General features: G+C 41.3%; 1 protein-coding gene across 2 annotated transcripts in view; it reads right to left on the bottom strand.

Moving 5' to 3' along the window:
• Positions 1 to 3,081: 3,081 nt before the first annotated feature.
• The window catches only part of METAP1 (methionyl aminopeptidase 1), a 66,738-nt gene continuing 54,442 nt past the window's right edge, over positions 3,082 to 15,377 (bottom strand). For both annotated transcript variants that reach the window (XM_082653354.1, XM_082653355.1), the window contains 3 exons: positions 13,347 to 13,490; positions 8,365 to 8,430; positions 3,082 to 4,826 (listed from right to left, as the gene is read on the bottom strand). In XM_082653354.1, the coding sequence (XP_082509480.1) occupies positions 4,663 to 4,826; positions 8,365 to 8,430; positions 13,347 to 13,490 (374 nt within the window). In that variant the 3' untranslated portion in view covers positions 3,082 to 4,662. The remainder of the gene's footprint in view (positions 4,827 to 8,364; positions 8,431 to 13,346; positions 13,491 to 15,377) is intronic.

Raw genomic sequence — 15,377 nt, 5'->3', positions numbered from 1 at the left:
TGAACTCCAACAAACATCAGTGGTAAGTGAAAATCTTTCCAGGAAGCCCTTCTTGAGTGCTCCGCATATTGACTTTGGGGCACATTTTAGTGAGATAAACCAGTGTTGACAGGTTTGAATGTAATCACAGAATTACCATACACAGACAGTTCTGTTGTTCCTCACCACAGTCCCCAAAATGAAAAGCAGCAGGTAACAGGTAGCCAAGGCCACCTGACTCCTGGCTTTTTTTTTGCAAAATAACCAAATGCAAACCACTGTTTTTCTTTTTCATACTTAGCAGCAAAAGGAAAAAGAGGTAAGGAAGGAGGCTGCCACCAAAGGCTGCTTGTGAGTTCAAACACAGTGGGACCACAGAATTTCGATGCATGGAACCTGTGCTGCCTTTCTTTCGATGTTCATTTTTTAAATGAAGCAAAACACATTAATAACTTTTAGAATATCAGCATAATGCAGCCTATGTTGTGAAACAATCTGTTCCTAAAACAATGTCCAGATGTTTTTTCCTACTCTATACTGAAAATAGGCTATACATCCACATTACAAGTGGTATAATTTGCTCCTCTGGTAGCTAGAGAACTTGGTAGAAGCCACACACCATCAAATGTAGACAGAATCATATCACATTATCTCAATTGATTCCAGTATTTCTAACTCCCAGACTGCTAAAAAATCTTCCCCACCTGTATAGCATGCTTTGCCCCCAAGATTCACTGCATTTACTGTTGAAAAGTAACTTCATGGTTTATGAAATTTAGAATACTGCAGGATCAAAATTAATTACTTCAAATAGCTTTTAACCCAATACTCTGTACCCCCTTAGTGAAATATGTTCCAAGAATAAGAACAATCACAACTTTTACACTTAAATTTTGGTAGTGATTTTGGTATAGTAATTCTAAAATAATTTTACATGTCATGTAGAATCAAGCAAATAAGTTAATGTTGTTCAGAACCAAAGTTCTCACCATGGGAGAAGGAAGATACAAATATGGAACAGGGAAGGGTGAGGAAGATTAGTGTTAAATTTGAAATCAGAGTATCAGAATGAATTCATGATTTATAAAAAATGCATTTGCTGGCTCTGTTCCCTGAACGGCCCTAGGAGCAATGACACCCCAGCACCCAGATCTTGATTTCCAAATACCATTCCCCATGAAAAGAAACTAGGGCTCCTTGGAGAAGAAGCCAATTCCCAGGCTGGGGCAGGAAAAGTGTATGATAAATCTAGAACATCTTGATACGGCAAAAAGCAAGAATGTGCTCAAAGACTAACAGACACAGATCAAAATGACCCATAAATAAGCTTAAAGGTGCTTCCACTGGCCAAATACAGACCATTTAGAGTAACTAATTGAATTTTTAAAAACAACGAGCCCACACTGATATTCAAAAAAGTGCTTCTTTAGTAAAAGAATGCCAGCCAATAAATGCAGACAGAATGCTAGATTTAGAAAGTCCCTATTTGCAGCCACCAATGTAACAAAATAATGGATTCCGGCAAGGATTATTAATGAATGCTAAAATCATTAAGTGAACAGGATATCCAAATGGTCTCCAAGTATCTCCTCCCAAATTATTTGCTTAAGAAAGGGATCTTAAAATAGAAAATCTGAAAGAAACCTAGTGAGCAAACATATATTGGCAATAATGTGACAATGACAGTATGTGCCTTGTGATGTGATGTGATGTGATGTGATGCGATGAATGGGACACACCACATGCCATCTATGGAGTCTTCTGCCAAAACATTTATCCTGAACCTACTCATGAGGAACAATCAGGGAAGCACAGAATTCTACAAGCTAACTGGCCTGCTTTTTCAAGTCAGTTTCATAAAAGATAAAAAAAGGTGGAAGGATTGTTCTAGAGTTTAAAAAAACCTACAGATGACAACCAAATGCCATGGGTTTGGATTCTGCATTTTAAACACGACAAACGCTTTAAAGTACACTTGGGGGGAAACTGAGCCTCAGGTTTGAATGTGTACTATACATTAGATAACTATGAATAATCAATTCCTTGGGTGTGACAGGAGTATTATGATTGTGTAGGAAATGTTCTTATGTTTTAAGAGAGACACACTGCAACAGTAGCAGGTGAAGTACGACAATGCCATTTCTCTCAAAAGAAAAATGCTTTTTATATAGAGAGATGTGACGCAATAACAATTGCTGAATACAGGGAAAGGATATGTGGTTATTTCACTGTACCATCAACTTTTCTGTAAATTTGAAATTTTCAAAATTAAAAGTTGGAAGTAAAAAAAAGAAAAAACGGGGGAGGGGGTAGGACAGAAATAGCTTACAGATACCAGGAGGGTGCATTTGGGGGCTTTAGCAAACTGGAGCATCCCACTCTCAAATTTAACCAAACTCAATGAAGAGCCAGAAGTGGTGACAGGACAAACTGAGGAATCAAGCTAAGATGGCAAATTCCTAAACACCCTCTTCCTGTTAATTTAGACATGTGGATGGCAAGTAATATAAAGGTGTTGGTGAACGGGTTCTAATGTACCTTTATACATTTTACCAGCAAAAGACATAAAATGAAAATAAAAGGCAAACACCTTTCCCTTCTAAATTATAATTCCAAGGGGGATGAAGGACTGTCAGGGGAAAAAAAGGATTATTTTAAAGTTAATACAAAAAATAAAAAGTTAACACACTGACATTTTTGAGAAGTTGGCAGAATGATGAAACTACCCTAGATGTTTTCTCATCTAAACCTACTAAACAAACATTTGTAATCAGACATATACAATTAGACTAGAGGACATATTGTTTTAAAATCTCCCAAACCGAGAAAAGCACCATCACCAGTGTGGTGTTTATCTTTTAACAGCAACAAAAAAAAACTACCCACCAAGACTTTTTTTCTTTGAGCTTATTTTCTAATAGTAGACACTGAGTAAGCCCACACTGTTAATTCCACTATCAGTACATAAGATGCTGCCTTACATATGCAGCAATCGCCACCTTAAACTATCTCAGAAATATGGTTGCATTTCAAATACTGCTGGTAGACTGCTGAACTAAACACAGTACTGGAATTTGTATATAGACATTCAACTTAAAAAAGTATTTTTACTCAAATTTTATTTTAGATTATGAAATTAGCCTCCCCATTCCCACCACTTCCTTCTGAAATCCCCAACAAATACAGCAAAGTTAACAACTACATGGTGGGATAGTCATTCAAACTTTTTAATCTCCCTTTACACATTATATTAACATTCATATTGCAAGGCATTCCATTCACAAATATTACAGTTTGATAAAAAACTTCACACACATACCAGATTCAGCCACTTTACTAAATCATTAAAATAATAAAAGTAATGAAAACATTATAATTCCTTTAAAGCAATAAAGGTCTGAGGCACTCTGGGAAAGATGTTCTCATACAAATGTAACATGTCAGTGGTATCGAATTATCTTAGAATAAACTTACCAGATACCTAGTAATCAAGTACTCTCTAATGACAATGACCTTGATCTGTCTTCACTGGATGCACTCCCATTTGGACTGAACTACTGAAAGGAACACAGATGTTGGGCAGCTGAGGTCATTTCTAATGAGGTTCCCAACTATGTAAAGGAGAATTGTGGTAGCACACCAAGGACAGCTGCATCCCTGCAAGGCAACAGTCCAATTTCAAAGAAGTTCCTTTCTCATCCCCACCAGGTTTATTAAACATTAGCATTTCCAGACTCTGCTCACTGCTGGAGAGATTTCAGAACTGTCTTTCCCCATCAACCCCCACAGTGCAGCCTCCACCCTTCTCTGAATATCTCCAAGGTATGCCTTTGAAATAAGAGAGAAGGGAGCGTTTTTCCTACCATTATGACCAAACAGAGGTCTGAAATAGCAACGTATTACAAAAATCCCATTCTCTGCAACAGCCAGCTTCCGCTTGGAGCGTGGCTATTTTTGCCATAAACTAGATTTTTTAAAACCTGATCATCTTTTTCCAAAGTGAATTTTGCCATAGCCATTCACGCACACAGAGTCCACACTGGAAAGTCTCACTGACCGAGTGCTTCCTTACACACAATTACGAGGGTAAATTAGCAGGGGAGGAGGGAGGCTAATTCCCAGCTGGGAATTAAATCACTGCAAATGACGGGTCCATTTACGACAGCATAGAACCCTGTCAGAATCAACACAAACCCCAGGTCACATAGTGTTTGGTAATTACATATATGGAATTTAAAATGTATACGTATATATTTCCATACATATATAATTAAAAAAAAAATCGGGAGCAAAATATGTTGCTAAAGTTTCAGGGATTCTCACCTCCAACATTCACCTGGAAAGCAGGTGGCTCTGAAGGCCCGGTTGTGGCAGTGATAAAAGCAACTAGAAGCAGGTTTAAGTAAAAGTGCTCAAAGGGCAAATGAGAAAACAGGGGCGCAGAGATTTTTTTGTGTGGGGAGAGGGGAGCATTGAAAGGAGTTGAGAAAGCTTCCTTTATTCTTCTTGGCTTTTTCAGACCTAAGACAAGTTCTTGAGGACACACATCAAATGCTGTAGTCCTTCCTTATCTATAGTCGAAACAAAACAAGTTATAAAAAATGTCCTCTTCCATCCTGTACTCTCAATAAAACGCCGAGTACAGCCAGAAGGTATCACTGAGATGTGCCATCTCGGGAGAAATTAAAATTGGGACATGAAGTGAGGCCGCGCGCTATCGAGTCGCCGGGTTAGGATTTCGCAGCCAGTGTCCGTGACCAGCAGGGTGTGCTCGAACTGGGCAGACCGTTTCCCATCTCTCGTCACTGCTGTCCAGCCATCCGGCCAGGTTTCATCCTGCCATCCGCCTTAAACAAACAAACACCAGTTCTTAATTCTATCACTCAGCTTGTTTTCTTAATAAACTCTCTAGGCAAGTGTACTGGCCTGTACTCCTATATCCTTGGATATCTCAGAAAACTAATTTTAAAATTCACTATTAAGATTCCTATTTACACTTCAACTGTTTAAGCTAAAAAGCCTTTTCTATTTCATTTTGGTCTTTAGTCCAACAAAGTAATAACAGTGTTTAAATTTTAAAACTTCACATTTTGTATACTTCCCAAATATTAAATCAAGTTGGTATTTCCAAAACAAAGGCACTCGGTTTCATTTTCAGAAACGTAACTGATAACCACTCATCACAGAACTACAAGTAAGAAACTGAATTAATGAATTTAGCTCTCTCCTGGTATAACTTTGGAATCTGACTGAACTATAGCCGATGTATATTGTGAAGGAAATAGAGTAACTTCTTATACTTTTATTATAGCATTTAATTCCTGATATAATTTTTAAATGGCAGGCACAAAGATGGTGAGAACAGATTATACGCTGAAATTTTTATAGGCCACACCCCTGTAACCAGAAAGAGGGCAGAGAAAAAGAGAGACTGGTGAGAAAATTTTTAAATTATTGGGAGTTCCCTGGTGGTTAGGATTCCAGGCTTTCACTGCTGTGGCCCAGGTTCAATCCCTGGTCGAGGAACTGAGATCCTGCAAGCTGTGCAGTGCGGCCAAAAAAAAAAAAAATTATGATGAGGGAGAATGGGTTAGAGAGAGGGTTAGAAAGGAAACGAAGGGACAATGAAAAGAGCTGGGAGACAACACAGGAAAGAGAGAATGGGAGGCGGAGTAGGGCAGGGGAGGAGAGGCAACAGTGGAATGACAAAGTTCTGCAATTCCAGATACTACTATAAAAATGTGTTTACAGAGACTTTCTTATCTCCAAATTAGATGTAAAAAAAAAAAATCAATATTCTTCATTCTGAGTAATCTTTTTTGCCTTGGGGGTGGGGGGCCCACACTTCGCAGCTTGTAGGACCTTAGTTCCCTGACCAGGGATGGAACCCAGGCCCACGGCAGTGAAAGCGCCGAGTCCTAACCACGGGACCGCCAGGGAATTCCCATTTTGAGTAATCTTTACCAAAGATTAGGTCTTACTGCCTCAGACACATCCCAGAGTACAAAGTCTGCAGTGAAGTAACCTACTTTTGCAATATTAAACCCCAGTCTAAAAAGAAAATATGAGGTAGCTTAAAGAAAGTTAACTCATGCTTTGTCAACCATCTAAAGATGAGTAAACAGATATTTCTCAATGTAACGAATGATCTTTTCACAAACGGATTTAAGACATAATACACTGGGGGTTTTTTATAATTTTTTTTTAATTTATTTATTTTGGGGCTGCGTTGGGTCTTCGTCGCTGTGCGCGGGCTTTCTCTAGTTGCGGCGAGCGGGGGCTACTCTTCGTTGTGGTGCGCAGGCTTCTCATTGCGGTGGCTTCTCTTGTTGCGGAGCATGGGCCCTAGAGCACACGGGCTTCAGGAGATGCGGCGCGCGGCCTCAGTAGTTGTGGTGCGTGGGCTTAGTTGCTCCACAGCATGTGGGATCTTCCCAGAGCAGTGCTCAAACCCGTGTCCCCTGCATTGGCAGGCGGATTCTCAACCACTGCACCACCAGGGAAGCCCGACATAAATACATCTTTAATTTTATTGTCATCTGCTAAAACAGATCCTTTACTAATGTCAAGTTAAATATATTAGACTACTATTCTAAGGAAATTCAAATTCTTCTTTGGATTAGAGACCTTCCACTAAGAAGCTGGGATTTAACCTAGCTGAGTTACACTGAGGTATATTTGTTATAATCTGACGATTGTCTGAACCAGCTCAACACTGTGTTATTTGCTTACTCCCGGAAATACCACTTCATGTCTCACCAGCTAAGTGCCAGTTAATGGAAATAGGTATGTAACCAAAATGACACTTTCCTCTCACCGTCTTGCCTTTCTCTGCTAATATACTCAATGCTCTTGCAATGGGTTACATATGATCATTATTCTTATTCCAGGGAATGACAAAACAATACCTTACATTTGTACAGCCCTTTAAAGGTACTTTGTGTTAATACAAATCATCTCACTTAATTCTTACAACAGCCCTGGGGATTCAGCAGGATAAAGATTGTAACTTCCATTTTACAGAAAAGGGAACAAAGGACCAGGTTAAGAAGGTAGCCTCTAAAACAACCTCCAATGCTCCTCTCCCCTTGAGTGTGGGCTGGATTTAGTGACTCAGTTCTAAGGAAGAAAATCTGGTAGAAGTGATGGGATATCACTCCAAAGATTAGGTTATAAAAAAGACTGGAAGGATCCCAAGGGGACGCATCCTTTAACACAGGGACCAGGACACAAGAGCCCTACTACTGTTGCCCCACTCTGCATCCCCCAATCCCAGAGAAGAACTGGCAGAAAGCAAAGGTGAAGGCCTCATGAAGGAGGCCCCAGTTATTATGGACAGCCTCAGTGGGGGGCTCCAATCATGACACCAACCATCACTGCCATGTGCCTGTCACAGTGACCAACAGCGAGGACACAGAACTGCCAGTGCTGAGCGTGTCTATGCTGTGCTTTTTCCACAGCAGTTGTATGACACCACCTGACGATATGAGTGCAGACCCTCAAGCGGCAGAATGGCTCATGAGTTTAGAGTCCCACAGATTCTGCCACATAACTAGCTAAGTGACTTTGGGCAAGTTACTTAACCTCTTCAAAAATCAGTTCGCTCCCCTGTATAATGGGGATAGCACCTACCTCATAAGTTGTGGAGAATTAAATTATATAACTCTGCCGTAAAACGAATAGCTCGGACTTCCCTGGTGGCGCAGTGGTTAAGAATCCGCCTGCCAATGCAGGGGACACGGGTTCGAGCCCTGGTCCAGGAAGATCCCACGTGCCGCAGAGCAACTAAGCCCGTGTGCCACAACTACTGAGCCTGCACTCTAGAGCCTGTGAGCCACAACTACTGAGGCTGCGTGCCACAACTACTGAAGCCCGCGCGCCTAGGGCCCGTGCTCTGCAACAAGAGAAGCCACCACAACGAGAAGCCCACTCACCGCAACGAAGACCCAATGCAGCCAAAAAATAAATAAATAAAAATTAATTAATTAATTTAAAAGACCAAAAAAAAAAACCCAAATAGCTCTAGCTTCTTTTTTCCTCCTCCTCCTCACCCCCACCAAGACAAGCAAGAACTTCTGCACAGGCTTGATGGAGGCGCCTAGTTATTACCATGCTCCCTTTGACAGGACCTTTATGAAAAGGGACCAGGATTCAAGCACTTCAGCATCTACGGACAGCAGGCAAATTACCGTGCAGAAGGTATTGCTTTCTTGCCAACCCTTACAATTTTCAGTTCTCTAACATGATACCGAATCAAGTTAGAGATAGGACGGGGAGTGGAAATGAAGCAAAAAGAAAGTAGAGCAGACTACTAATCTGATCATGAGTAACCAAAAGTAAATAAAAATTCAATTAAAGAATGTTACAGCATCCCTTTTTTCTCACCTTCACAAATCATTGGCTCAATTGTAAATACGTGGCCGGCCTTCATCACTCCAACTGCTTTATTTTCTGAAATTAAAGAAAAAAATCTCAGAACACAGCAAAAAAACCTACAGCATATTGTTAAGCAGCTCCCTGGGAAAAGTACGCAACTTATATTCCCATGAGTGATTCTTAAATTAATGACTTTCTCCTCTCCTGATTCCCCTTTCTTAAAGCAGATCATTCAACAAACAGGGATTTTACTGAAAACCTACTCTGGGGCAGATACTGTCCTAGGCATATTTCATTTTGTTTACGTCTTCTCTAGGAAAATACAGAGATGCCCTAGGCTGGATCTCAGATGTGGTTATCGCTTCTATAAAAGGAAAAGTGCCCCCCATTTATGTTATAGCAGGGTTAGAATTGCAACCATGCAACCCAGCAAAGCGCCACACTCATGGAGGTACGATGCTTTAAAGAAGAAGACATTTCGAATTCCACCAGAAGTCTCCTACCTCTTGGGTGCGTGTAGGGGTGTGGATGCGGGTGGAGATGGGGGCACAGCCCAGAGAAACAACTGCACCATTTTTTAAAAGTTTTGTAAATTGTCTTATCTTCGGAGGGGGACAAAGCCCCGCATGTAAAAATACTTTTCTTTAATGCTGACACGATTATTCCTTTCTATTGGAAACAAAAATTCCATTTCTCCCTCCAAAGACTTTTTGTCCAAGTTCACCAATACAAAAGTATTTTTCAGGATCATTGTGAGAAACTCAACTATCAGTGCCCAGGCGTGCCATCTCCCCAAGAAGGCCAAAAATTTTAAACGGGATAGGCCTTTTTAGACAATCTCAGACGAAAATGGAGAGTTTAAAGTTCAAACTGTCAATAAAAACCAAAAACTGCTAAGAGCATCGGTAAACAGGTGACTGCACTTGCGCTGCCGGACCACCAGGTGGCGAAAGCACCGGCTTTCAGGGGTTTTCTGCGTAAGGCTGCGGTTCTTCCGGATGGCAACCCATGTGTCGACAGAGGCCGACCCTGCTCAAGCTGCTCTGTCTAGGTACGGTCTAACCTCACCCGCACGTTTACACTCCTGCACGCCCTTCCTTGTGAATAGCTATCACGCTGCTTTCCGCTATCTTAGGTATTGCCAAAATACACTTATTCTACAGATTCCAAATCAGGAGTTTCTAAATTATAAAACTCTGAGGGACAAAAATAATCATTACTTTTTATTTCTAATTTCATGAACTTTCTCTCCAAATGACATGCAATTTACTACATAGACTTGGTCATATTCCCTTGGGGATATCAAACAGAAAATGTCAAAGAGAGTCAGTGTGGTGTCATGGAACGAAAAAAGGATAAAGGAATTGATAGCTGTGCTGTCCAGTAAGGCAGCAACTGGGTGCATGAAGCTCGGCACTTAAAACATGGCAAGTCAGAATGTGCATGTAAAAATACGCCGATTTCAAAGACAAAAAAAAAGCATGTAATATATCGCAATTTTTTTACATTGATTAAATGTTGAAATGCTAATATTTTTAATGTAATGGATTAAATAAAATATAAAATTAACTCCATCTGTCTCTTTTTACTTTTTCAATATGACCACTAGAAATTTTAACATTACATATGTGCCTCATATACACTGGACAGCGCAGTACAGAGAAGCCAAGTTCCACTCCTGTTTCTGCCATTGATGCATTGTTGTAGAAGTTACAACTCGCAGCTAACCCTGACTCATGGTTTCAGCTTCTCAAAAAGGCTCAAACATACATCGCCTAGCGACTACACTATAGCAGATACTACTGCTGAGTGCTTTTACAAAAGTGTGTACCTGCTCTACCGTCTGCCTCCCAGAATTACCGTGATATATATTCTAAAGATAGGGTAGTATCACCTTTAGTTCCGAACCATAATGACAAAGCAGCACACTAAACTCTCATCTAACAAGGACTTCTCTTACACGGAAGGAGGTGGAGGGAAGTCACACAACAATTTCCTGGTTCCGTGCTCGGGTGCTTAGGAATATGAAGTTACAAGCCAAAGCAGGGATCCTTTACATTTCAAAAGGCCTCTGCAGTACAGAGACTCTCTCAGCAGCTTCCTTTAACACGTCCCTAAAGGGACCACACATATTTTGTTTTATCTAAACCCGATTAACACTTGACTTTTCAAAAACGTATCAGTTGGATGAAATGAAGTATACCTGGGTCCTTGTTTCTTTTTTCAGAATTTTTATTTCTAATTAAAGAGTTTAACATGAAACTCAAGCGCCATCTCTTGTGTATGGGTGGTATGGTATTTTGCTGACACCATCATCACTGACCTGTATCTCCGTCTCCCATAAATTCTATTTCCTTCAAAAAAAATCTCTCTTTATGACATATGCACACTACTGTGTATTGATATAAAATCGATAACTCCTCAGAGCCTACTGAATAGCACAGGGAACTCTACTCAGTACTCTGTAATGGCCTATATGGGAAAAGAATCTAAAAAAGAGTGGATATATGTATATGTATAACTGATTCACTTTGCTGTACAGCAGAAACTCAATGTAAATCAACTCAACTCCGATAAAAATTAATAGACATAGACAGATAGACAAAAAGTCTCTATCTAGTCCATACCTAAACCTAAGTTTGTTACCTCTGCAAGTAAGGGTGCTTTTTTCATTCCCTCCCTTGCACACTCTTGTTCCACACACAAAACACACACACGTACACGTGTGGCACACGCCAGTGTCATCAGAATAGCTACTTCCATTCTGTTAAAGGCAATGCACATCAGGTGATCACAGGGCTTACCAGGTAGGAATGAAGTTGGCTACCTATTTTCTATTGCTAGCTTTTATTTCAAGCACAATTCCAGCTGAAATAAAAAGGCCTATGTGGTCTGCTAATAAATGCTTATTGATTTATGTCGAATGCTGTGCCTTAAGTGCCTTCTCTAGCTCCTCCTGTTGAGACGTTTCTCACTCATTTCCCTTTCTCTTCACAACTACTGACGTCTTAGATTTTACCTCACATCTGGATTACGACAACTGTGCATCAGGCTGACAAGCCTGGCTAACTCACACCGGCAATACATTCTAGACACCACTGCTAACTTTTCTTCCCCAAATGGCAATTTCACCTTGCCATTCTTCTGCCAAAAAATGTTCTACAAATCCCTAAAAGGAAGTCAACTATCCTCGATCTGGCACTGTCCATTTCTAGTCCTTAACACATAATTCTCAGCCCAAGCTTATCTTGTCTCTGTTCAGTCTCAACTTGAAGCACCTATTCATGCTTCCCCACTGCCTGGAATGCCCTTCCTCATCTCTCCAGCAAACCAAAATCTCAATCTTTATTTCTCCCACAAGACCCAGCGCCAAACTGCTTCAGTCCTTCCTAGGCAGCACGGGAAAGACTGACTCTAGAAAGCCAGACAGAACCTAGGTACCAATCCTACACCTGACGTTTATTTACTAGTTTGTGTGGACTTGAATAAATACACCACTTCCCTAAACGCAGAATCTGCTTTTTAAAAATAGGGCTGAGGGCTTCCGTGGTGGCGCAGTGGTTGAGAGTCCGCCTGGCGATGCAGGGGACACGGGTTCGTGCCCTGGTCCAGGAAGATCCCACATGCCGTGGAGCGGCTGGGCCCATGAGCCATGGCCGCTGAGCCTGCGCGTCCGGAGCCTGTGCTCCGCAGTGGGAGGGGCCACAACAGTGAGAGGCCCACGCACCGCAAAATAAAAAAAAATTTAAAAAAAAATTTAAAAAGATAGGACTAAGAAATTATTCATAGAGTTGTGATGATCAAATGAGATAATGTATAGCATCACCATCATCATTATCATCACTCTAAAAGTTAACACGCATTATCTCACTTAATCCTAGTAACAGTTCTAGGGTAGGTACCATTCCCTGCTATTGTGCATATGAGGGAAAACGTAAGCACAAGGAGGTACATGAAAGTGTCTACATAGCAAAGGCTCCTACATATTTGTTAAATTCCTTCTTAGGTCACTTATTGTGGACGGCTTTCCTTTCTAGCACTAAATAACAGACTCACCCCTGCATGTCTTAACTCTCCAAGGGAAAGGTTTCTGTAAGACATTAATCGCCCAAAACTTCCTTTGTTAATCTATCAGACAGCACTCAATTTGAGAAAAGGTACTTTTTTTTTTTTTTTTTTTGGCAGTACACGGGCCTCTCACTGTTGTGGCCTCTCCCGCCGCAGAGCACAGGCTCTGGACGCGCAGGCTCAGTGGCCATGGCTCACGGGGCCCAGCTGCTTCGCGGCATGTGGGATCTTCCCAGACCGGGGCATGAACCCATGTCCCCTGCATTGGCAGGTGGACTCTCAACCACTGCGACACCACGGAAGCCCAAGAAAAGGTACTTTGTCGATTCCCCTCTATACCAACAAAGAATACAGTAGCTGACATGTACTGAGAACTCAAATCAAACCCAGCTGAACCAATTTCATTTCAGGAATCAGAATACATGTGGCAGAGAGTACTGGCTGTTCACCAAAATTACTAGTCTCCTTGTCTTCCCGAGTACTCAGCTGGATTACACTTCCCCACCTCCCTTGCAGTTAGTGTAGCCATGTGACTGAATTCCTGCCAATGAAAAGTAAATGTAAGTGATTTATGCCAAGTCCAGGCTGGCCCATTAAAACCTCCCAAGCATACCCCTCCATGCTTCTCCCCTCATCCCCAATATCTGTACGACTAGGAGGGGAACCCCCAAAGTGATCTTGAAAGCTATAGGTTGAAAGTGACAAGAGCCTGGGTCAGAGAGTAACTGTCCCACCCCACACCCCCAGAGTGACCGAACACATATGCTGTGGACTGCTATGTGCCTTGCGTTTACACTCTGGGGGGTCTGTTTATAACAGCTAATAGATTACTTTAATAAATACAAAATAGGAGGTCCTGTTAAATGTTTGAATATTTGTTGACTAAATAGTTCGCAAATACCAAATCTTTGGACAGTACTTACTGGCATAGTGGGGTACATTGGGGGCCGTATGAAAAAGCTTGTGGATTCCATGCCCACAATAGCTTCGAACAACTGAAAATCCATTTGCTTGGGCATGCTTCTGAATAATGTTTCCCAATTCTCTGTATCGAACACCAGGTTTCACTGAAAGGAAAAGAGAAGACTCATGACAAAGAGAAAGAAAAACTAATAATTACTGAGCAATCACTGTCTATGCCAGGAACCTTTCTGAAGGCTTTACACACCTACATTCCGAGACTTTCAAGATGAGGAAACTGAAGCACAAAGAGGCTATACTGCCAGGAAACAGCAAAGCTGAGATCCAAGCCAGCAGCACCTGCGTTTCCTCCTTTGCTGCAGAAGAAGAGGGCGTGTGCAGCAGTAAGGGGTTGGGAGAGGCACCGCTTGCTCTCTGAATAAACAAGAGAATGGAACACACACTTCTCTTCCTCGCCTTCCCTAAGGTCAGTGTGCTTTCCATTAAAGCAAGCAGAAGAGATAAGAGAGGAAAGAGCATCAGGAGAAAAAGGAAGGTCCAAAAAGGAACTTGACTTGTCCTCAGTTTTAGTCTGGTCAATTTCTCAAAGAATTACTTCCCCTGGGCTTCTTTATCCCCATAAAAGTGGTTCTCAAATTATTCATAGTTGCCTCTGCAGAAGGTCTTAGGAGTAGGATGTAGAAAGGTACTTCTCACTGTATACTTCCAGCCCCGTTTAATTTTTATGACTTTTACCACTGTTTAAATAAAAACCCAAAGAAGCGGTTCTTATTGCTGCTACAGCTCTCCTAGCATGGAGACTCCTAGGGAACCCAGCCACGGTTCTGGGGGTCCTCCCACGCCCTACAGTCCCCTACTGTGCCTCTCTCATCTCCAACCTGAGGCGCAGGCACAACACATCCTCTCCCATCAATCAAATTTCCAGGTGAACGGCTCAAGGCATCATTTTCATAACATTTACTTGCTCTTAACCACATGTTCCAGCTTGACTTTTTTTGGGGGGGGTGGGAGGTTAATGATTTTTGAGGAACATGCTGACTTGCATAATGATTTTCTTGCATTTCCATCCAAGCCGTCCTATCAGCCCCAGTCAGCAGGGAGGAAAGGAAAATTTTAACCATGGTGCACAACACACAAGAAACTGTTCAAAAACAATGACGGAGGGTGAGAGAGGAGACTTCTCCCCTAATTCTCAAGCCAGAGGGAATTCTGGTCCCAGGGAAGTACACTTCATAATATCTGGAGACGTTTCTGGTTGTCACAACGAGGAGTGGTGGTGCAAACGGCCTCTGGTGGGGAGATACCAGGAATGCTGCGTAGCATCCTACAGTACACAGGACAGACTCCCACAGCAAAGGGTTATCAGACTCAAAGTGCCATGAGCATGTAGACTGAGAAGCCCTATTCTAGAAGGCTAATTTCATAGCTGGTCAAGCTCTCTAGTGCTCTGCACCAGGGTGGGCAGCCAAATTATTGGAAAACAAGAGGCAGGAATGATACATACAAAAGTGTTAATAGCACTTTCCAGAGATGAAGCAACTTCTATTCTTTCCTGTCTACTGTTAATGAAGACTTTGATTTCTTGTAGTTTCTTAGCAACTTTTATTCCTGTGTCACTGTAAAACAACATTCCAGCTGTCTGGTTATTTCAATCAACCCACAGAGAAGCAAAAGGGACATAAACATTGAACACAGAAACCCTAAAAATGATTTAAAACTAAAGCTTCCAAAATGAGAAACTAAATATTAAAGTCTTCATCTCACAATACCACAGAGAATATCAAAGTTTTTAAGTATAATCAACAGTGAAAAATAAGGAAAAGAATATCTCACATATTGATATATAAAAATAATCACATGCTTTCATTTTTCATTCCTCTGACTTCATTAAATTAGTAAAAATTGCATCATATCCTATATTTTTGCCTAAGAACCCTGTCCTGTCCAATACATTGTTGATGATATATCAGATTTATTTAACAGGGGGTAGGGGGTGGATAACACATTGAACAATAAGGTTGAAATGCTGTGGA

This window comes from Grampus griseus (genome assembly GCF_964374135.1).
Source record: "Grampus griseus genome assembly, chromosome: 4".
In the NCBI taxonomy this organism is placed as follows: Eukaryota; Metazoa; Chordata; class Mammalia; order Artiodactyla; family Delphinidae; genus Grampus; species Grampus griseus.
Note: the sequence above shows the minus strand (reverse complement) of the source record. Positions and strands in the feature narration are given on the sequence as shown.